The sequence below is a fragment of the Stegastes partitus genome, unplaced genomic scaffold (genome assembly GCF_000690725.1).
Source record: "Stegastes partitus isolate 25-593 unplaced genomic scaffold, Stegastes_partitus-1.0.2 Scaffold644, whole genome shotgun sequence".
NCBI classification, from domain to species: Eukaryota; Metazoa; Chordata; class Actinopteri; family Pomacentridae; genus Stegastes; species Stegastes partitus.
The window spans coordinates 329827-352671 of record NW_007578375.1 but is presented as its reverse complement, the minus strand read 5'-3'; the positions used below and the strand labels follow the sequence as shown (position 1 = coordinate 352671).

At 42.5% G+C, this 22845-nt stretch overlaps 1 protein-coding gene across 3 annotated transcripts in view; it reads right to left on the bottom strand.

Moving 5' to 3' along the window:
* The window catches only part of mkln1 (muskelin 1, intracellular mediator containing kelch motifs), a 49747-nt gene that overhangs the window by 6145 nt on the left and 20757 nt on the right, over positions 1–22845 (bottom strand). For all 3 annotated transcript variants that reach the window (XM_008289902.1, XM_008289903.1, XM_008289900.1), the window contains exons 8-17: positions 22558–22623; positions 16379–16491; positions 15987–16199; positions 14338–14559; positions 14114–14243; positions 7488–7635; positions 6494–6608; positions 4052–4191; positions 1967–2069; positions 1492–1546 (exon numbers count right to left, since the gene is read on the bottom strand). In XM_008289902.1, the coding sequence (XP_008288124.1) occupies positions 1492–1546; positions 1967–2069; positions 4052–4191; positions 6494–6608; positions 7488–7635; positions 14114–14243; positions 14338–14559; positions 15987–16199; positions 16379–16491; positions 22558–22623 (1305 nt within the window). The remainder of the gene's footprint in view (positions 1–1491; positions 1547–1966; positions 2070–4051; positions 4192–6493; positions 6609–7487; positions 7636–14113; positions 14244–14337; positions 14560–15986; positions 16200–16378; positions 16492–22557; positions 22624–22845) is intronic.

Here is a 22845-nt window from a genome sequence, read left to right as displayed (position 1 = left end):
TCTGCTGCTAACACAGCTTCTCATCAAATGAAGAGACTTTTGAGTCTAGCAGCAATAAGTGTTACCAGCTGTCTTTCACAAATACGGTAAGAATACAAGTCAAACAAACTTCAAATGACTTTAAGCTTCTTGTACCCAACCACCATCCCCACCCTGAGAACCCAGACAGCACCTAAACCCTGTGAGCGCCCAGGGTAGCCCGTCTGTGTGACAGACAGTGGATACAGTAGAGCAGAGAGGGATCTTGGCAGCGCTCTGTGTGCACACATCTGGACACAATCAACCTTTTGGAAAGCTTTCTTCCTGTTCGTCAAAATAAATTATGTTATTCAAATCATTTCTTCAACACTTCCTATTAAGGGAGGTGAACATATCTTCTTTGACAATCCTGCTTCTGGTTTTTTTGTTTGTGAAATGTTCAAAAGAAACAGCAGTAAAGAAAATATTTCCAAAATAAGTGATTAATTTGGAGAATTATACTTCAAAATAGAAGCTGTCAAACGGATTCAAAACGGTCCTACGTTCAAGTTAGTGTGATGACCCAGTGGTGCTGCTGTGTCTTGGTAGGTGGACACCTGCTGGCTTTAACGAACCCCCAGTTTGACTTAATTGTGCTTCATAATTACTATTTCCATCATAGATTGCGCTAATATTTATATATGCTAAGACATGGTGCGTCCTTACAGATCACATTAGACCAGAATACAGAAGAGACCAACAATAATAACGCTGCCTCCACATGAATTCATCAGGAGGAACAACTCACCACCAGCTGGATGTTGTGATTACTCTGACAGGTCAACACAGTCGATTGTACTGAGGGTTAGCTGTTTATACTGCTCCTAAACCAGATGTCCCTTCTTAATCTCAATCAGTGTTTTATTTGGCTAAAGCAAAAGCAAAACACAGCACAGCACTCACAGGGGTGATTCTCTAAACAAAGAGATATTTAAAGTATGTTTCGCTGACATTTTCAAGCTCAGTCTTTCCTTGGTAATGACGGTTTTTTTTGTCATATTGCAGAGTTGAGCCCTAAAGTGAAGCTTCTATAACAAACATTAAGTGAAGAGTTTGACTGGCACGTTGCTCTCCAGCTTCAATCCTAAGCATTATTTGATTTTGTTAAGTCCAATTTTGTATTTAAACTTTGTTCCAAACTGAGGAAAACGCTGTCGGACAACAGCTGCTAGAGCATTCTGGACAGATAAAAACCTAACATTCAAACATGCAGGCGAACCGAGTCCAGCTGAAGTGATGTTCCTACGTGGACATGAATCGTTGTTAGAATGATTCAATGATCTTTGTGAAAATACGCACAGTTCTCATTGTTTTTTGAGCTAAAAACACTTCTTCCTTTTCTCACACTCACAAGGTTCAACAGATGCAATCCACATTCACAGCATTCTCACAGACTGTTCACAAAGATCAATGGATCATAAGACAGAATTATTCCAACAATTGTGCTTTTATGAACAGTGATCAGGTTCTTACCCAGAGGGATGAAGTCAGAGCTGGACTTGAAGAGCGCCGACGGCAGGAGCTGGAACTGTAGCACAGCACAAACGCCTGAGTCACTTCAACAGCACTGAACAAACAAACGGCCTGAGCAGACGAAGCCACGGCTGCTGCTGCTGCTGCTGCAGTAGCTGCTGCGCCCCTCTGAATACAGATGAGGGCAGTATACACCTTCTAATCACTGATCTGTCTGGACAGATGGAGGTTACAAATTACAGTAACGTAATGGGACTTCTTGTATTATTCACAAAGCGAGACGTGTTCGACATTCACAGCAGCCTTTTCCGACTCATTCAGAGCTCACGTCACTTCTGATTCTCCTCCTGCTTCTCTCTAGTTTTGTCTTTCCTCCGTCAGCATCAGGTTTATTTAATGTTGACATTTTTCTTAAATACTGAAAACTGAAACTAATTGTGTAAACACATGCAGACAATGAAGGCTAACGCGGTACCTCTTTGGTCTCATCAGGGTCTGTGTGGTCCACAGTGAGGGACAGGTCGTTCTGCAGGTACTTCAGCGCACTCAGTGGCTCTGACTGGGCTTTCTCCTCGAACCTGGCCAAGACACAGCAATGGTAAACAAACAGAGGGGCTGCAGTTACAGCTATCAACCACTAGATGGCAACAAAAGCGAGGCAATGTCATGCCCACAGCTCCACAGGCAGGAAACAATGAGCCGGATGGAAGATTCCACAGACTCTCCATGACTTTCCATCAGCAAGTCAAAGGTTTTTCATGTTGAATTACTTTCCCCTAAGATGTTACTTTCCATCTTTAAAAGGTCAATGCCTCAACAGTTGGCATTGTTGTTGACAAATGTACCAAAAGGAAACAACATCTGGTGGCAACACATGAAAAAAAGGAATGTGAAAAATCTCATGGACTGTGTTTACATGCACAACAGTTTCCTCTTTATGAGCTCCAGCTCAGCTCTGATCGTATTTGGGAGACAGTGAGCAGAGAAATCTGGTTGTTCATATCCCTGTGTACACGATAAACACTAATAGCAGTTTACAGAGTACTGTGTGCTGTTTGTGCTGTTTACAACACAAGCCAGCAATTTAATCTGACATTCCTGTAACTGTTAGCCTAACCTTAAATTAATCTGAATGGGGATAATAAAAACGAGGCCACTCTGGCTTATAGGGACTTAGAGCTGTTAAATGCCAGCATCACATTGCAGTTTGGCTTATCCACCTTATTGCCAGCAATGGGAGAAGAGGGCGACAAGAAGTATTAAACATTTCCTCCACTTGAACCGGTGCTGCCTGTCCAGTGTAGGGAGCAGTGGATGAAGACCTGCAGCCATGACGGGTGGGATAGAGTCGTCACGACGGGGCTGAGTGACCCAGCGGAGAGAAAGCCTCTGTACGGATAGAACAGCCTCTGACCGACTGTGTGACACAGTTAGATTGTTGGTGAGCCCAGAGGAAACAACAGCACCAGCACCATCTCCAGTTCGCTAGCTGCCCTGGGAATACTGCCCGTCTGCCTGCTGGTTTGGGGTTCAAAGAAGCACGGCCACAAAAAGTGTATGTGCTGCGCTGTCATGGACAAAACTTTCAGCCGCTTCATACAAGTCCTAAAAAAGAGAAAGCCTTCCAGATAGTTTGTGGTTCTGTGTTTCAACAGCCTCCCCTGAGCAAGTACCTGGCAGAAATCAACACGAGGTTTCCATGCAAGAATAAAACAGTGGTCTACTTCAAAAACCTGATCATAACCAGGACACTAAGGTCTATGGAAAGACAGTCATCGTTTCACCAAGGTCCATTTTGTCCAACTCCAACATAACTCTACGGCGCTCATCTGTTACCAGTTCCTCTCATTGACTACCCATTTAGAATTTGTTAACAGTTGCAACAAATTGTAATTATAACCTGAGAAATAAATAATACAATAGTGATAATTTCCAAACAAAAATAAAAATACAGATAGAGGTAGATGAGAAGATCATCAGAAAAGCAACATGTGGTGACATGTTGGGGAGTACCTTGATGATTCTCAGGTTCCTGGTCTTTCAACTGAACTAAATTTTTGATTTTATAAAGATATCCAGTTGGGAATGTGAGTGTGCTTGGTTGTCTGTCTCTAAGTGTAGCCCTGTGATAGACTGATTACCTGTCCAGGTGAACCTGCCTTCACCCTGAGTCAGCTGGGATAGACCCCAGCCCCCCTAGTGAGGATTAAGTGGTGTGTAGATGATGGATGGATGGATGGATGGATGGATGGATCCAGTTGGGACTAGAAGGACGTCTGAAGACACACAAATGTCCCAATCTAGTTTTTCTGGGTGCAAACCAGGTGCTTCCACTGTTCGACACATCTGATACAGACCGTGAACCAGCACTCGTATTCATCTGACTGATGAATAAAATAAGCATCTTCTAAATTTTCATAAACACCAAAATCAAAATGCTATAAAAGTGCTATTACAACTGTATAAAAGGCCATGAATTTAATTTGAACTGGACAACAAGGAGAATAGCCAGCCCCGATGCAGCACTGAGAGCAGGGTGGTGGTGGTTGCTGCTTCAGACCTGTATTTCCTGATGAGGTATCTGCAGTGGCGGAGCAGGTACTCCTTGGAGGGCCGACACAGTTTGAGGGACCAAAAGTCATCCAGGCGCATCTTCGGAGAACAAGACTTGCCGGGGTTTCCACCAAATAGGTAATGCACCTGGAGACACACAGGAAACAAACCAATCTGATGAAATCTTCTTTTCCACTCTTCCTTAATACACGGAGAAATCTCCTACAACATGCAGAACATTTTGTTTTGTTCTGCCTCTGTAGGATTGTACAGAATGTGTTGCAAGAAACACAAAAAATCTTGATGTATAAATTTAGAACAGAAATGTAGTTCTATTGCCTTTTCTAAATGTATGTTACACACGTGTGTTTTCAGCATGTATCCTTCAGTTTTAGGCTATTACTCGTGACGACAGATGGAGAGCAGCTGCATTAGAATACTGTACGATACATCAATGTATCTGTTAAAAACCACAACTATACAAATAATCAGAAAAATGCTGAAAACTGGATGTGATAATTGGTTGATCCCAGGTAGATTTATTTTTACCGTACAACTGAGTCAAGTGATTATGCTTGGCTGAGCTCGTAAGAATCTCTTTGATCTTCTGATCTAGCTCTAGGCAAGCAAGCAGGAAAGAAAATATCCTGAATGTACTGACCTCAGTAGCAAAGACAGCCAGGCCTGTATTTGGGTCAGGATTATATCAGAAACAAGGGTAGTGTTTCTAATTTCTCCTGCTCCCTCTGTGTTTACCTGTTGCCTTAATAAAGCCGGTATAATAATCACCATATGAAGCTACTATTTATGAGACTTTTTACTTCCTCGATAATTTTCACCTTATAGGTCTTCAGTTAAAAGCTTTTTTTTAAAAGTTATTTTTATGGCCTTTGTGCCTTTATTTGATAGTTCAGTGAGAGAGAGGCAGGAAAGTAGGGGAGAAGAATGGGGGGAGGACATGTGGGAAAGGGTCATGAGCGGGATTTGAACTCATGACCTCCACATCGGGACCGCAGTCCTGCACATGGGACGCCAGCTCTACCAGGTGAGCTATAGCGGCGCCAGTTAAAAGCTCATTTTAAACATTAAGCAAACAAAAAAAAGCATCATGAGGTGTTAAGGTTGTTGTACAGTTTGAAATCAGATGTGTGGCAAAGAGGAGATGACTGGAACTATTTAACCAAGAAAACATCATTGTTGTTAATAAAAAAATAACAGGACTGACCACGAATTGGAATTTTTGTTAGTCAAACATTCATTCTTTCCTTACATTTGTACCGCTGCTACACTAAAACATCAGCCTATCTACACACTTTATGTCTGACCACAGGAACCTAATCAGCCCTGTGAGCATATATGTGCTGGTAATGGTACCCTTTGTTTTTTTTTTGTTGTTTTTTTACAGTCGCTTACTTTCCACACCACCGGACACACAGGCTATGTGACACACAGTTTCCCCATAACACTGTGTTCCTGGAAGGTAAAGGCTCGGCCGGTGAGAAGAGCATCACTCCGCCTCAGGTTGCAGAAGTTAACCACAAACGCAGCGCATGTTGTCACGTGTATGAACGAGTACGTAAGTTAAATAAGCATTACCAGAGATGTTAGACTGGTGCTTCTGACTGCTAAGGGACAGGCCTAAAGGCTAGAAACCACGAGCAGCAAAGTTCACCCATTATCTATACACCGCTTAATCCTCACTATGATCATGGGGGGCTGGAGTCTATCCCAGCTGACTCAGGGTGAAGGCAGGTTCACCCAAGCACAACCACATTCACACCTACGGACAATTTACAATCACCAACTAACCTCAACATGTTGTTGTCCAAAAACGAGCAGCAAAGTGAAATTCAGTAGTCAGTCCCAACAGAATCTTTCAGGTTTATTGTGAATAATGCAGCCACATAATGCTTGCTGACGTTTTTGGCCTATTTTTTCAAAAACAACTTTGAGAAATTAAAAAAAATCGTATTGTTTGAGAAACAAAGTTGTTAATTCTGATTTGGCCAAAAAGGACATTGTGCTCTCACAGCGCTCCCACGAATACTGTAACGCATGAATAATTGAATTTGTGTGTTTTTTTTCCTGAAGTTAGAATTTTAAATTCCAACAAAATCTGAGTCATAGCCACGCTTGTCATCTTCTCCTCAATCTGACTTGCTACTTTTGCCCTTCTTGCTTTGTAAAAAGTGATAAGTGTCCACTACGTTGTGATTCTTTCTAAGATGACTTGGCGTTTACTTGGAGGTAATGAGGGGGCAACCCTCATTCAAAGTGTCGATGGAACAGAGGATGAGTGGGTAATTCAGACGGGGCGATGCTGACTCGATTCTGTGTGAATACAATTTGGAGTCTTCTGGAGTATCATTATATTAGTTATTGACATGAAAACTACGTGACACAGTTCACTGTGTGTGTGTGTGTGTGTGTGTGTATGTGTGTATGTTACTTTGTGCATCTCATCGTAGACCAGCTGGTGTGCAAAGCGTGGACACGGTTCCTCTTCCTGCAGAGCCTTGCTTGGGTTTTCTTTCACTGCCTGATCGTTCTTATACACGCATGACCTGAGCAGGAACACACACAAACACACACACACACAGACACACACACACACACACACAAACAGACACACACACACACACACAGACAAGGAAAAGAGGGAGGAAGCAAAATTTACATAAGTGACAACCAGAAATCAAACACTTCCTGTTGCCCTCAAGGAAAAACTGTTCAACAAATGCAGCTTGTTACACACTTGTGTCCAAACATAAACACACACATTTGTACTTCTGTCTTTGTGAGGACCATCAGTGACATAATGCATTCATTAGCCCTGTCAACCACCCTGATCTAAACCTGATGCAAACCTGAATCACAAAACTAAGTCTAAACCTGCAAGCAGCCCTCTGAAGAGGTCTTAGAGAGTAAGGACCAGCAGAAGTGTTGTCACTCCACAGTTTAAAACTGAAGTTGGTCCTTACAAATAAGAAGCACAGGTTCACATAATGCTGTTAAGTGTTTCACAGACTTATTTGACTGGACACTGAGTACAAGAACAGTTACTGAAATCAATGTACTGGAACAGTGACGGCTGCAGCCCGACAGCCTGTTCTTTCACAAACAGCAATCTAAATATGACGCGTGCACGCACCCACAGGGAACAAGCAGTTCCCTCGTCGATGGCTGAGGGATTACCAGCTGTGTGTGGAGAGGTCATGAAATGCTTTGACATGTGACCATCTGACATTTGTTTAAAAATGTTGAGTGTGAGGAGCATGTGAGTGTTGTATGCTTGTACTCTCTGCTATCTGTTGTGGTGAAGACCTTGGCTACAAAAGAGCTGGTGTGAGTGAAAGTGCTTCCTGTAAGTGTTGTTGTGGTTACGATCAGAGAAACACTGCAGCAGCACAAAGTGTGTGCCTATTCTTCAGTCTGCCTCCTACCAGTTATTGCGGGCGATGTCGTAGATCCAGAAGGAGTTGCGGACGTTCTCCTCGCGTTTGTCCTTGTCTTTGCTGAGGCCTGACAGGACGTGGATCTCGTTGAGTTCGGGGTCGATGGTGGCTCTCTGGGTAAAACCAGTCATTGGAACTGCAAAAGCAACAACAAACGAATCAACAGGGAGGCCAGCTCAGAGGTAGAAACATTTACCTCTCCAACAGGTCTGATTCAGCAGCGATAAGGAAACAACGCTGTTTACAAGTCACGCATGTCAGCAGTTCTTATTAGCATAGGAGGGAAAACGTATGTAAACGCAGAAGACAAGTTCCATTAATAGTAAAACTTTCTTCTCCACAACATGAAAAAATAGTAAAGCAGCAAGCAGCTGTATTAGAGGCTATCAGAGAAAACTACTTGATAACATAGCAACGTGCCACCATGGCAACAAGGACCAACAGAGAGAGAGAGAGAGAGAGAGCGAACAGAATGCAAATTCAGCTTGGTGTGATGAGAAACACAGACACACAGTGTTGTTGTTCTGCTGTGATTACTGCAGACCTGAGGCCGGCGGTGGCTACAGCAAGGCATTGAAACAACAAGGCTGAGGGTCTGTGAGGGTCTGTGAGGGTCAGTGATCAGAGGAAGGATGCAGGAGAACAGGTATGACACAGTGCAGTCCTGGAAGTGAAACTATCCAAAGGTGTGTAAATAAAATGGCACAATGAGTTCTGCATGCAGCGCTGAAGCACACACTGCGTATATGTAGGACTCAATACTGTACTACGCTAAACAGCATCTATTAACGTGTGCTTGACATTTTTGTGTCCAACTACAATAAAACTTCCACAATTATAGATTAGACGACAGACCAGCCCCACATCTGTTCATTAGCATCTGGATTTAACAAAAGCTAATTTTGTCTCTAACACAGACAGCGCCTACAGCTCAGCACAGCCACGTTTAGGACTGAATCCATTTGCAGCAGTCAAACTGAAGTAGCTCATTTTGCATTTTTTCCATGAATTGTGCACACAGAGGAGAAAGCACAACGAGCATGAAATTCATGATACGCTGCCAGCAGCTCGGCACTCGACTGACTCAGCATGAGAGCTGCTGTGGCGATCCGCTGCTTTAAACGCAGGAAAACGAGGAACCATTTAGACATGTTGGTTCTAAATTCTAACTATTTAGACTGACTCAGATGAACAACTGGAAGATTATTTGTTAAAATCTGGTAATGGTCGTTTTGTGCTATATTCAATCAGGTTGGGAGATCACGCCACCCTCCCATTAACATAGATGACGGGGGTTAAGTAGTGGGGACATTTTTCAATGTGATACACTCGAATGCAGCAGCTCCCCACTATGACCTCAATAAGAATATCAATATCAATGGTAACTGAATATATTAAAGACTCATAATAGAAGAATGTAGAGAAGCTGCTGAACTGAACAACATTCATCAGAACAGGGCCCTTATTCCATCGCTCCATAGTCCAGTTCTGATGTTCTCAGGCCCGTTGGAGGTGCTTTCATCGCTATTTCACAGCCAGCACTGAGATATTCAGCAATTTGTGCTGCAGTCGCTCTGCTGTGGGATAAGAACGCCACAGCCAGGCTTCACTTCTCACACACACATCAGTAAGCTTTGGGCCCCCGTGAACCTGGTACCGGTTCACTGGTTGTCCTGCCTTGGACCACTTCAGGTACTAACCACTGTGTAACCTGCTGTTTCTGAGGTGCTCTGATCTGCTCATCTAGCCATCACTACTTAGTCCTTGTCAATGTCTCTCAGACCCTCCTGCTGTCCCCTTTTCCTTCTTCCAACACATAAACTTCAAGAACTGTTCATTTGCTGCCTAACTCATCCCACCAACTGACAGGTGGCACTGCAATGAGATAATGAGTTCTTCACATCAGCTGATGGGGGTTTAATGTTGTGGCAGACTGGACAATGGCCGCCCTGCTCTCTAAATATCAGCGTTGGCATTTAAAACTCACACTGGACCACTAATATTGATAGGTAGGGTTAGTCTGATCACAAATATATTTGAAAAAACTTTGTATTTACAACTTGCACTGTGGCAACTCTTAGGCAAGAAACACATTCAAACATTGGGTTAATTCATTGATTTCATTCATACCAGCCTCAGTATCACAGGGAAGAGGAACCAGTTTAGTTTGTGAGTGTGAGTATTTTTGGGATGAATCTTTTAACTAAGCAGATGTAAAACATAAATAAAGTCATTTCAATAGTTTTGTGTTGAAGTTGGTCCAACATTTAGTCAGCACCACTTTCGTTTTTACTACAAATGTATATTCATTTCAAATACTGGGTATCAGGCTCTTTGCAAATAACTGGTATCAGCTCTTTAAAAACAAAAACAAACAACTGCACATATTGGTTCCTCCCTACTTTCTGCTACATACTTTTGGATTTGGATGCTGGCCTGATAATATGACAGAATACAACTGGATCCTTCACCAACCAGTAATTAAAAATAACCACAAATAATTCAAAAGTAGTGCGTGCTGCTCATTGTTTTTTCAGTGCAGCCCAAAGGCCCACTACACCTACAGACATGGAAGGAATGCATACCAAGGTGTAAAAAGTATGGAGATATACATCTGAATACATCAGGCTACTGCCCCGCTGACATAAAGAGTCACTTCACAGACCCTGTACTGAACTGAAGCTAAGCTAAATCTACTCTGAACTAAACCTGAGCTGGTCTGTCACACACAAACATGAGTGAGCTACAAACTTTGGCTGAAAATTGAAATCCTCATCACTGATACCAGCCCGCTATCCAGTCAACTGTTGACTACGTTTTAAAATTAAACAAACAGCTTTGAAATGATCAAAGATTTGTGGAAGCACAGAACTCATTTCAAAGTGTTGTCTCAGGCACCTTCTCTTCTGCTCATGATGGGAACTCTGTCTTCTGAACAAATGTGAAATTCAGAGGATTTCTGAGACATTCTAATCACTGAAACTTCAGTTCAACCCAAACACAACGAATCTTAAAAATAAAAATGTAAAGTTTTGTTTTGTTCAGCAGGTTTAACAGTCAAGTTTTGGTCTGAACAGGTTGGAGCCACAGAGGAGTCTGTAAGGCCGTCCTACACAGTGGGCTTTGGTTTGAATGTAAAGACTGCCATTTTGCAACAAAGCTTTTATCCTCTTTGTAAGGCAAGGAGACAACATAAAACTGGGTAAAATGCTGCCAAATAAGGCGTGAAAGTTTCAAACATATTTGTTTTAGTATGAAAAGTAAGTTGCACAGAACCAAACAACTGGCAGTGATGGTCCATCCGCACTACAAAATCAACAATTTCCCTGAGGTTTCTACCAAAGGGATCAATAAAGTTCTCTTCTAATTTAAATACCAACACTAGTTTTAAGGCAGATGAGACTAGACTGAAGATTAAATTCATTTAAATGAACTTAATCTAACAGCTAACTGGTAAGGTGAGCTCAGACAAACGTGGGCTCCCACACTGAGGCTGGGTTACAGGTCGGCACATGTGGCACTGAGAGGACGAGCTGCTGCTGCAGCGCCGAGCTCGGCCTGAGCGTCAGCACAACCACACACCAGACTGATTATGAAGCACAGAGAAGAAAAGAGAACTGTTCGGGCTTGCTGCTTCCTTCCTGCCAAATCACATTCTGTTCTTTCTTGCTCTGTTTCACTTGCACACCCATTTGAATTTTTCAGTTTCTCATCCCCCCATTATCACGTCGTCCAGATTCTCTCCTCCCCTCTTCCCCGGGCAGGACAGAGGTGAGTGTTGGGACGACAGAGGTCTATTTATAATGGGTTTGAGGTGGAGCTGAGACTGCGGCAGAGATTTCAGTCAATCTGGCAGGAAGTCTCGGAGATCTTTAAGCAGAGAATCTGTCACCTCTCCTCCGACAGAGGCACAGAAGGCAGGAGAACCCATTAGACTCAGCAGACAAGATGTCTGCCATGATCATGAAATGTTATTTATTTTATCTGATGGAGCCACTGGCTGAGTAAAACAATATCCACGAGGCTATGGGTCAGCTAACCAAAAACACATCCTCAGGAGTAAGGTGATGCCGAGTGCACATGAATATGTATGAGCACAAAACATATGCTGACATCAGAGGCCAGGGAATGTGTTCAAGGAATCACGATCACTGTGAATCAGCCACGTACAAGGAAAGTAAAAGGAGCATTAAGGAGAAAAAACAATACAGAACAACGAAGTGATACAAACTCACGTGTTAGTCATTATCCCTGGCAATGTTTCCTTAAACATATATTGAATGTAGAGGAATAAACAAGTGATCGCTAAAGGATGCCAGCAGATCAGGTGAAACAAATAAAAAGTGTCACGTAATATTCGGAGCTCGGGCCAAGTTGTTGACTGATTTAAAAGTGTGGCTATTTTCCAAGATAAGAACACTTGAATAAATAAATACTTGAATAGGTATAAAGTAAGAAAAAGACACTGTAGAGTTAAAGTGTCTAGCCTTGTTCCTCAGTGAATAAAAACATGACACCTGATGTAAGTTGAATTGTTGAATAAATCAAATGTAGCTGATTCCCAAAAACTGCTTCATCTTGCAAGTGAATACATGAAGCACAACAGTTTTCTGCTTCATCTTCCTGAAGCAGTTTGACTCGGCAGCACCGTGCATTGGCTACAGATTATGACAACATTATATTTATATCGCTCTGTTAACTGAACTTTGAGCTGGTGAGAAATTCCTCAACTGAGGTCAATTTAAGATGTTTGGAGAGTAAAATGATGCATGAGACTTGCAGAACGGAGACTTTTTTGTGCTCCTCAAAGACAATTGTTGGTTCCCTCCCTGTAACATTGTACTTTGTTATGTGAATAATGTGAGCTATGTTGTAAAATGGTGCTACTGAAGGAAAATGTAATTGTGCAGTATCATTAGTGAAGGAAACTAACTAGTGTTGCAGCCCACTGAGCAGCAGTCAGTGTGGTCATCTCAGTGGAGAAAGTAGTAAAACCTCCGCACCTCTGGAGAGTTAACGGTGCATCATTAACTGGGATTCTTCACAGAAAGCAACACATGCAGCTGTGTGGAATCACATCACACACTGTGGGTCGCGTACTGTCGGAAACAACACTGGTTCTCCACAGAAAATGTATACACGCAAACTCTGCTTGATTTGTTTACAAATGCCTCTGGGGCAGACAGAGCTAAAGCTAGCTCACTTTAACTAAGGTAACAGTTTGGTTCTAGTAGTGCAATGGTACACAAACATCTGATGGGTGCACACAGAGGCACATGGACTACACAGACACACACATGTTCAACAGACAGAAGGAGAGGCAGACCCTGCTTCAAAACAGCAGCATGCAATGACAACAAGCTCACATGAAAGGAGAGCACATAAACATAAATCAAATACTGTTGTTATACATTCTTCATCTTATTCAGTGTATGTACTGCATATATCCTCCATCCTGTAGCTTATTCATTGTTCATGCTGTTTATAGTGTCAGTACTGTGAAAACTGTTCATACCATTATACTGTTATACAACTATTCATCCCTACCTGTAGCTGATCTATTTTATATTGTCTACAGCTACATATCATGTACTTTGTGTGTTCATGCCACTCTGTGCCTACTGTTCCTTCTGTTTATCCTGTAAAACACTCTACACACCATACTGTATACAATGCATTTCTGTTTAGATGCTAAACTGTGTGTTGTTGTCTTACTACTTGTACTCTGTGCAATGACAATAAAGTTGAATCTAAACTAATTTTCAAGAGCTAAAATGCTTGAGACACCATGCTCCATCACTAAACTTGGGCATTATGTGCACTACAAACTGATTAGTGATTGCTCTGCTGACTAATTTGGGTTTTGTAGACGTCACTCACTGACAGCACAAACGTAGAACATACACACTGTGAATTGAAAAATAACATGTTGTTCTGTGCTCTATAAATCACTGAAATATTTCACAGAAAACAAAAGCATGTTCTGGTATTGATGGCCTAATCTGCCTTGTGTTTCTTTGTACAGCATCTTTAATGCAGTTACAGTGCAGTTCAAAGTGCTTCACAGAACACTGATGGGCCACGAATAAGACAAAGTAGAGAATTAAATAAAACTAGAGCTCAAAACTAGAAAAGATTAAAAAGCCAAACTACAAATAAAATAAAATGAAAAAAAAATGTACAACACAGATAGAATGGGATAACTAAGTCAAATAACAGAAGCAAGGCTCTGGAAGCTGGTCCTGGTATATAAGTGCTGGGTTGCTAGTGAGCTATGTGAGGGTTAATTATAGAATTACTACACCAAGGAATGAAAAGGAAGCAATCTGATGTCTGAAAGTTAAAGTTTGGTCATCTGTTTTCCTCCAAATGGCTAAATAAGATCTCTGTTCCTTGTTATTAAACCAAGCAGCTGAGCACAAGGAAAGGTTTCTGATTTCCTTATTGTTATCGGCAAGTTAAAATGTGACTTGAAATTACATTTCTGTGTGTTACAATCACCCACTGGAGACTTTTTAAATAAACATGAGTACCAGACTGACAGGTACAGTTTGGTAAGTCAGTAACTTCTATCAGTTCGAGGAGGTTTAGGTTTAGTTGTCCAGTATTCTTACCCATCCCTGAGTCCTTCTTGGTGCCGTCAGATATGATCTCTACGTGGTCTCCATCCACATCATAGCTGAAGAAATCATTGAGGTACGTCTTCGACCTCTGACCCCCGAACACATACAGACAGCGGTTTCTCTGGTGGTCAAAACAGACATAATAATCAAGCTTAGCCTGCTAGGATTAGACTCAGCAACAGAAGTAATAGATCTAAACCCAACATCAGACTCACAGTGTGGAAGAGCATGCAGTGCCCAATGCGGGACTGGACATCTTCTGGCCCGGCGTTACACGAGTCTTCTCGCAGGAGGCTCCACGTCCCGCCCTGGCAGTGGTAGGCATACAGGCCACTGAACTGCGGCTCTGACGTCCGGCTGTCTTCCACGCTGCCGTTACACGTCAGGATCCGACCTCCGAACGTGTAGATCATGTGTTTCTCTGAGTCCATGCACATCTGCAGGAAGGGCAGAGCGAAGAGGGCAACGGGGCAAGAGGCAGAGGAAACAGGAAGAGGTTCAGCTCAGGCACTGATGGAAAAGACAGCAGCAGGAGTTTGTGATTTCCACTGGCTGTGTTCATCTATTAGCCAAATGAATTATTACAGAATTTGTCTATGCGTTCAGAAATTTATGGTAGTTTCTACATATACTGTATATTCCATTCATTAAGTTATTTTAATAACTGCTGGGGCACTTTTAACACAAGTTTGTTCTGGTTGGCTGTGTTAAGATGTGTTCTTAATCGGCATGTGTTTGTCTATAAATGTGCATTTTTATCAAATTGCAAAGTGTTGAAATCTCAGGGCCAACATACAGTTTTGCCTAAAACATGTTCATGACCAATCACATCGCAAGATATTCGATTTGACACTGAGGAAGATGAACTAATTTAAAGGTATAATTTTTGCATGATGTGAAAAATGCCTCATATGTGTTTCCTCTGCTGTCCGTTAAACAACAGCAGTGAGACATAGTTCTCTGCAGCCACAACAGTAACGTAAGTTAGTGAACACTGTTCACCTCACTAATCAGCTGACAACAACCAGTTTAAAAAGGCTGTCATACTACTTTAGTGATGTCGAAATGTAAAGTTTGTAAAACAGCATCTCAAACTAAACATGGCAGCAGGACAAAGCTGTTTCAACACTTGAGACTAAAGCAGCAGTGGAATGAGAGCAACGTATGTTTCATGTGATTCAGATGCTGGCCCCATCCCACTTATAAAATCCCAGCTAAAAGCACCGACTGTTTTGTTTTGTCATCTGTACGACATGTGAAGAAAGCAGCAGCTGCAGTTTTCTTTACAATATTTACAAGTTGGTCTGGACATACAGCCCTAATTGCTGAAGAAAAGTGTATACGTTTGGTAAAGAAAACTACTTTTGACTTTTGTTTTGTATTTAGAGCGAAAAAAAATCTAAAATAGTGAATAATACATAAAAAATAAAATAAAATCTCATTTAATTGTTTGGCCATGTTGCACAGCCCTATTTCCATTTGAGAAGACGAACAAAAGTTCAACAAAGCCTATACATACCTTTACAAACACTTGAAAGCTGAACTTGAACAATATGGGACTTTTTTAAAGCTTAATTAAATCTTAATGGGTTTGTGACACACATTGTTTAAATAGTTGCTGGTTTATAAAGCAGTCCAACCAGAAACTAACAGAGCCTCTTAAACTTATAATGTTTTACAACAGTTCATTTTTTAAATCACTTTGGAATATGTGCATTTAGAATTGAATAGGACCACTTCTCTTTACCTGGTGAGGCAGCTGCTGGGGTGGATAAACTTAACAAGTCGCAGTAATGTGCTCAGCTAGTGCCAGTTTTCCAGCCCATGTGTAACAAGAGTGTCAAAGGTCTGGATGTGCAGCTACCTGGTGGTCAAACACCAACTTCGGCCCTCCGTCGGCTGACGTGTCCTCGCTGAGTAGCGTCCAGGTGTTGGCGTCAATGTCATAGCGATAGAAGTCACTCTTCAGGGACTTGCTGTTCCTGACACTGGAGTCCAGGTAACGGCCCAGCGTGTAGATCTGACGTCGCTGTGAGTCGATGCACATCTTGTGGCACGAGCGAGCACTAGGGCCACTCTGATTCGTAGACAGGAGATAGACTTACATAACTTTTCTTTTTTTTAATTTTGAACATACAGATGGTGTCTTCAAGTAATAAGTATCTTGATTACTGTAACATGTTAGGGTCAATACGTTTAAAGACAAGACCAAATATTTGGAAAAACAGCCAAATGGTTTTCCTGAGCCTTCCTCACCTCCTTCTCCGTGTCCCTGGAGATGCAGGCCCACTGGTTCTCTTGAACACTGTAAGCCCAGAAGTCTGCCAGGTCCTGTGTGCCGTCCCAGCCCCCGAACAGGTACACCGTCTCTGCAGGGAACAAACACTGCTTAGTAAGAGGGCCAACTGCAGCTACACAACAATGACCGTCTCCTTTTTTTTTCATGTGCATCCTGTTTTTGAAAACACTGCCAGTAATCAGGTAAATTAAAGCACTTTATCATCCAGCTCAGCAGAAACTCTGCCCCACACTCAAGCAGTTACTGTGAATAATCAGATTATGCTCATGCTTTAGCACTGAATTGAACACCTGGTGGTGTTTATTAAAGAGAATACGGCAATTCAGGTATGTCCTCAGACACTTAGCAACATGTTTACTGTCCAGAATCACACAAAACAGGCAACATTAAATAACCACAACACAACTGTAAAAGAATAATCACTTGGGATGTGCCAATCACCTTTTTTTTTTGCCTGATCTGCCTTTAATATAGTAAGCTCCAATTTAAAAAAATAAATAAATAAATAAAAAATGACATAATACAGTCACACAGCAAACTAGGCTTGGGCCACATCATAATAGTACCTATCACAGCATTTAGAAATCCCAAAGCTCCTTTTTCTATTGAACTGATACAGAGACACTCCATTAGCATGACAGACTGACGCACAAGACGCACCACAAGAGGTCCGTCAGGAAACAGGCAGCTGGAAGAACAGCAGAGCTAAGAAAGATGGTGACCACTGATGGGATACAACAGCCACTGGTCAGGGTGGGGCGGCCTTGTGATTGACAGGTTGTGATTGCATCATTTAGTGTAGTGTTCTGAGACAGACCTACCACTCACTTGTTAGGTTCAATTTAAAGAAAACAAAACGACGACGGCTAAATGCCCAACTTAAACCTTTAAACAGTCATCCACAAGTCAATGGTGACATCTCAGTCGCTACATCCATATCTTATACACTTTCTATAGTCCAACTAAGAGGTGATGCACAACTTTTTGTGATGCATAAGTATGTAGCCATATTGAGTGTTTACTTATATCTACACTGCTCAAAAAACTAAAGGGAACACTAAAACAACACATCCTAGATCTCAATGAATGAAAAATTCCAGTTGAAAACCTTTATTCATTACATAGTGGAATGCGTCGAGAACAAAATAACATAAAAATGATCAATGTGATCTGATCCAGCTTCAGTGGAAATTCCTCCAGACCAGTCAGAATGAGGCTCAGCAGTGTGTGTGTGGCCTCCACGTGCCTGTAGGACCTCCCTACAAGGTCTGGGCATGCTCCTGATGAGGCAGGATGTTCTCCTGAGGGATCTCCTCCCACACCTGGATTAAAGCATCAGTGAGCTCCTGGACAGTCTGTGGTGCAACGTGGTGTTGGTGGATGGAACGAGACACGATGTCCCAGATGTGCTCAGTTGGATTCAGGTCTGGGGAACGGGCCGGCCGGTCCATAGCATCAATGCCTTCATCATGCAGGAACTGTTGACACACTTCAGCCACACGAGGCCGAGCATTGTCATACATCAGGAGGAACCCAGGGCCCACTGCACCAGCATATGGTCTCACAGTGGGTCTGAGGATCTCATCCCGGTTCCTAATGGCAGTCAGGGTACCTCTGGCTAGCCCATGGAGGGCTGTGGGCCCTCCAAAGAGATGCCTCCCCTCACCATTACTGACCCACCACCAAACTGGTCATACTGGAGGATGCTGCCGGCAGCAGAACGTTCTCCACGGCGTCTCCAGACTCTGTCACGTCTGTCACATGTGCTCAGCATGAACCTGCTCTCATACGTGAAGAGCCAAAGGCCAATCTGCCAATCTTGGTGTTCTCTGGCAAACGTCAATCTCCCTGCACAGCGTTGGGCTGTAAGCACAAGCCCCACTGGTGGACGTCAGGCCCTCAGACCACCTCATGGAGTCTGTTTCTGACAGTTTGAACAGAAACATGCATATTAGTGGCCTGCTGGAGGTCATTCTGCAGCTCTGGCAGAGCTCCTCCTGGTCCTCCTGCACAGAGAAGGAGGTAGCGTCCTGCTGCTGGGTTGTTGCCCTCCTACAGCCCCCTCCACGTCTCCTGGTGTACTGGCCTGTCTCCTGGTATCTCCTCCAGGCTCTGGACACTGTGCTGAGAGACACAGCAAACCTTCTCGTACTGATGTGCCATCCTGGATGAGCTGCTCTACCTGAGCAGCTTGTGTGGGTTGTAGACACGCCTCATGCTACCTCTGGGGCTGAGAGCACTGACAAGATGCAAAAGTGACCAAAACATCAACCAGAAAGGACGAGAACAGAGACCTGGCCTGTGGTCACCACCTGCACTCCTTTATAGTGGTTGTCCTGCTACCTGCCTCTCATCTCCACCTGGTGTCTGCTCCATCCACCATCAGTGTTGCTTCCTACCTGGACAGGTTGATTTCACAGAAGTGTGACTGACTTGGAGTCACATTGTGTTGTTTAGATGTTCCCTTTATTTTTTTTGAGCAGTGTAATATTTTCAGTTGAAGGCAGGTTTATTTGAACATTAGTATGTTTACTACAGTCAATTTTTAGTTCAGAAATTTATAATTGGATATTTAAACAACATTTTGCAATTAGCTGATGTGGAAAACAGAATATTCTGGCATTCCTTCAGTGGTGAAACACAAAGAAATGCAACAAATTGTAGGATTATTTGTAGGAACACCTGATGGTTGTTCATTTTGGACCGCATATAACTTTAGGCATAGAGCTAATTCATAATTAACAAATAATCCCAGCCAAAATTGCCAAAGGAACTGTATTGTGTTAGATTTAAAATACAGGACATGTTAAAAAACAGATACTTCCAAATTCTACTGTAGACCGACATGAGAACAAAGCAATCTGTTGGGTGTTCTGTGGTAACCACAGGTGGCTCTTCCTGACTGACACACACAAGGGAACCCACTGAAGAATTTAACACAAAGCTATTGTACCAGAAAAAAAGCCATAAGCAAGATTAAATTTGGCAATCAAGCAGGCTTCATTTGGTGGTTACGAACCATCAAAACATGCCTGGACCAGCCCCAACCTGATCCTATGAATTGGCTTCCTTTTTCTGACGGTTTTCTGCCTTTTAAATCCCGACTCTTTTTTGCAAAGCACCCTTCCCACCCTCTGTCATTTTTAACTATGAATGTTTGGGAACTGATGAGTAATAGGGTTGCAAAAGAGATCAAGCAATTGTATTGTGATATACTACTTCTGATTAATAAGCTGCTCTCTCTGCTGTGGAAACATCATTGTTTAGGTCAGATAGAGGCCACCGTAGCTGAGGCAGATGGGAGATGTGGGAAGTTGTGATTGTATCAAAGACTTGTGTAGGAGGAAGTAAGTTGTGCCAATACTGTCGCAAATTCCAAAACAGAGTGAGTTGTAAAGCCCAAAAGTATTAGCTGAGCAACTGGTAGCGATCAACAATAGGTTCATTTGTGCTGAGGATTAGCAGAAATTGTATGTTTTGCACTGGTTGTAAAAGTGCCATTTCAGATGATGTTTGGCATCTAAGAGTGTGACCACATGTGTGGCTGTTGGGCCTTGCAGGTGGAGATAAACCTGTAAGAACTAAGCATCCTGTAGGCCAGAAGCATTTTACATTGTCTGGTTTGAAATGGGGGCAGGAAAAGTCTTGAAAGTGGACAGGGATTTGTCATCCGACTGTGTGACGCATCATTTTTAGCATGAGATCACGATGTATTAGCTCAGGACAAGGAAATCACTAATTCAATGGCTTGTTTTCAAAAGCTGATGTCACATCACTAAAATCGTCCCGGTGCGCAGGCTTGTGTGTTTAAATGTTTAAAAGCCGGGCCTTGCACACTCAGGTTCTTTGGTTGGGCATCATTACTAAGGATCAAAGTGGACCAGGCAAAAAGTGAGCGTTTGGAGGCAGAAAAAAATACAATTAAAATAAAAATTTGAAAACCTTTCACCACTCAGAAATACGCCTTCCATCAAAACAGCACATGCAGTGGAAGTAACTGGTTCAGGACAGAACAGGATCGGCAACAACAAGACTTTTTTTAACCTCACTTCTCTAATTATTTAGTTAGTGGTGTATTTCCTTTAACTTCTTTTAACTGCTAGCTCCTTTCTTTAATCCATTTATTTAATTCTTGTTTCTCAGTTCAGACACACACAATTACACGTATAATGCCGGCGCTGTATTTGTCCTAAACTGCTCAGGACACGATGTTCAGTTCAAGACGAGACTTCTTCAGTTCAGTAATTTAAAAAATTATTGTCAGCAGTCTATTCATGTCTACACACTCACACACCGGAACAACGCTTCTGGAGCGTCAGTTTCAGGGCATCTTGACAGCACACAACTAATTATGATTTTGATTTATTTTATACGATACTCGATAATCAGCTGGGAGTTTTCTTTGACAGTATCCAGCATTTGAAATGTTCTCATTTTATGAATGTTCTAAGTACTGTGTTAACATTTGTTTCCCGTTATCTGCACACTCTGTCCTTGCTGTTGTTAGACTTTTTCCTACCATTATACGCAGTGCCTAAGCATTTTTTTTTTTTTTCACTGTGCCTAAGCCAAATTAATGGGCGAACAACTAAGCTGAGAGCTCTCTCACGAATTCTAGTGTCGTTTCTGAATAAGCTGCAGCATCTCCTCTCTTTCTGACACGCACGACAGACAGCCTGTGGTGGAGACAGTGAAGCCAGGTCTGGGTAGGGTGAAGGGAAAATTACCATAACATGACTCTGCTCTGGACTGTGGGTGCAATAAAACCTTGCAGAGTAAAAAGCCAGTAAGACTACTTCATCAAACCACCTGTTCATTGAGCATAAACATGCAAGTCTACCACCCATCACCAGCACACAACATACCAGTTAATTGTGAACTCATATGAACAAATCTAACAAATGCTGTCCGTATGTTGGGTAGCTGCTCGCTTTCCATACATCTTAAAATCTGGCAAATTCGTATTAACTTAGATACAGACTGAGATAGCAATATATAAATCAATTACATCCCTGTTGTGAATTTATTGTTTTTTAAAATAGAAAAAAAAATCTTGAGCAGTAGAAGCTGGCTTGTGGTTACACCCCGACTCTGGGAGGATGACAAAATCACAGCTCTCTAAGCCTTGTTTACAATTGTTCTGCTTACGTCATCTTAAATTTGTTTAACCTTCCTCTAGCTGATGTCTCGAGTGTTCTGTGAAACACTACAACCTGAGTTGGTATTTTATAAATAATGCAGCGAAAGTAACAGTCATTTTTAATTTATGGCATTAAGAAAAAGGTTGTGGGTTAATATAACATCATCTCCTCATAACCCCAGGACCTAAGTCTTCCAGAAACGTGAAGACAACCATGGTTACTGTGGTGGTTTGTCCTTCTGCACTCACACTCTATTTTTAAAGGTATAGACACTAGTGTTGAGTCGATAACAACCAAAATGTAACGGAAAATCACTACTGCTCAGAAAATAGGATCAAGACGCCAAGCGGCAGGACTGACGTTTGCAGCAGCATGAATGAATGAGTTTACATTTCAAGTCAGCCTTCCTTGTGTTACATAGACAGGCTCTGTGGCAAGAATGTCCACAGTGATCAAAAAAGAAAAAAAAAATGTGAGAATTTGAATGGGATCAGGAACAGGGCAGGACTGTTAAAACACAAAGACATCCTTTGGTGTCTCCTGTATCAACTTCTTCTATTGACTACTCCAACCAAAACACACAGTGGTCAGTGTGTGTGGCCTGAGACGCCGACCAGAGGGATGCAATGCCTTCTCCCAGCTCTGACACAAACTACAGACACTGCATCACTCTTTCTCACACACACGCAACACAATGCAGGCTTTTGTTTTTCCGATAGCCAGCGGGGAAGTACACGACCAACAGTCGCCAAATACAGAAAGAAAAAAAAAAAAACAATAGTTATGTGTCTCTGTCAAAACAAAGTCGTGATTTATGTGCTTTTAAAAGAGAAATGCCCTCCGGATGGTTTTCTTTTGAAGGAGATTGGCTGGAGGTGGAGCGGACGAGGAGGGAGGGTTAATTTGATTAAACAGCAATAGAGCTTTGCGTTCTGAATCTGAGTAGGAGGATGTGAGTCATAGCCAAGTCATAACACTGGCTGCGTGGGTCTCACCAGTCTGGACGTCAATGACCATTTGATGTCCTCCCCTCATCCCTGGCCTGTTGTCATCGCCGTCACCTGCAAAGAGGAGAGGAAGGAGGAGACAAGGACGGTGTGTGAGCGTGGGATGGTTGGAGGATGACGCAGAGGAAAGCGAGAGAATGGATAATGTGAAATGGGTGGAGCCGAAGGGCAAGAGGGAGGCAGCGAACAAAAAAGGGAAGGCGGTGCTGGTTTAGATACAAGGCCACAAAGGTTTCAGAGTGTACTGAAATGTCTGAGTCACAAATGGGGAATATT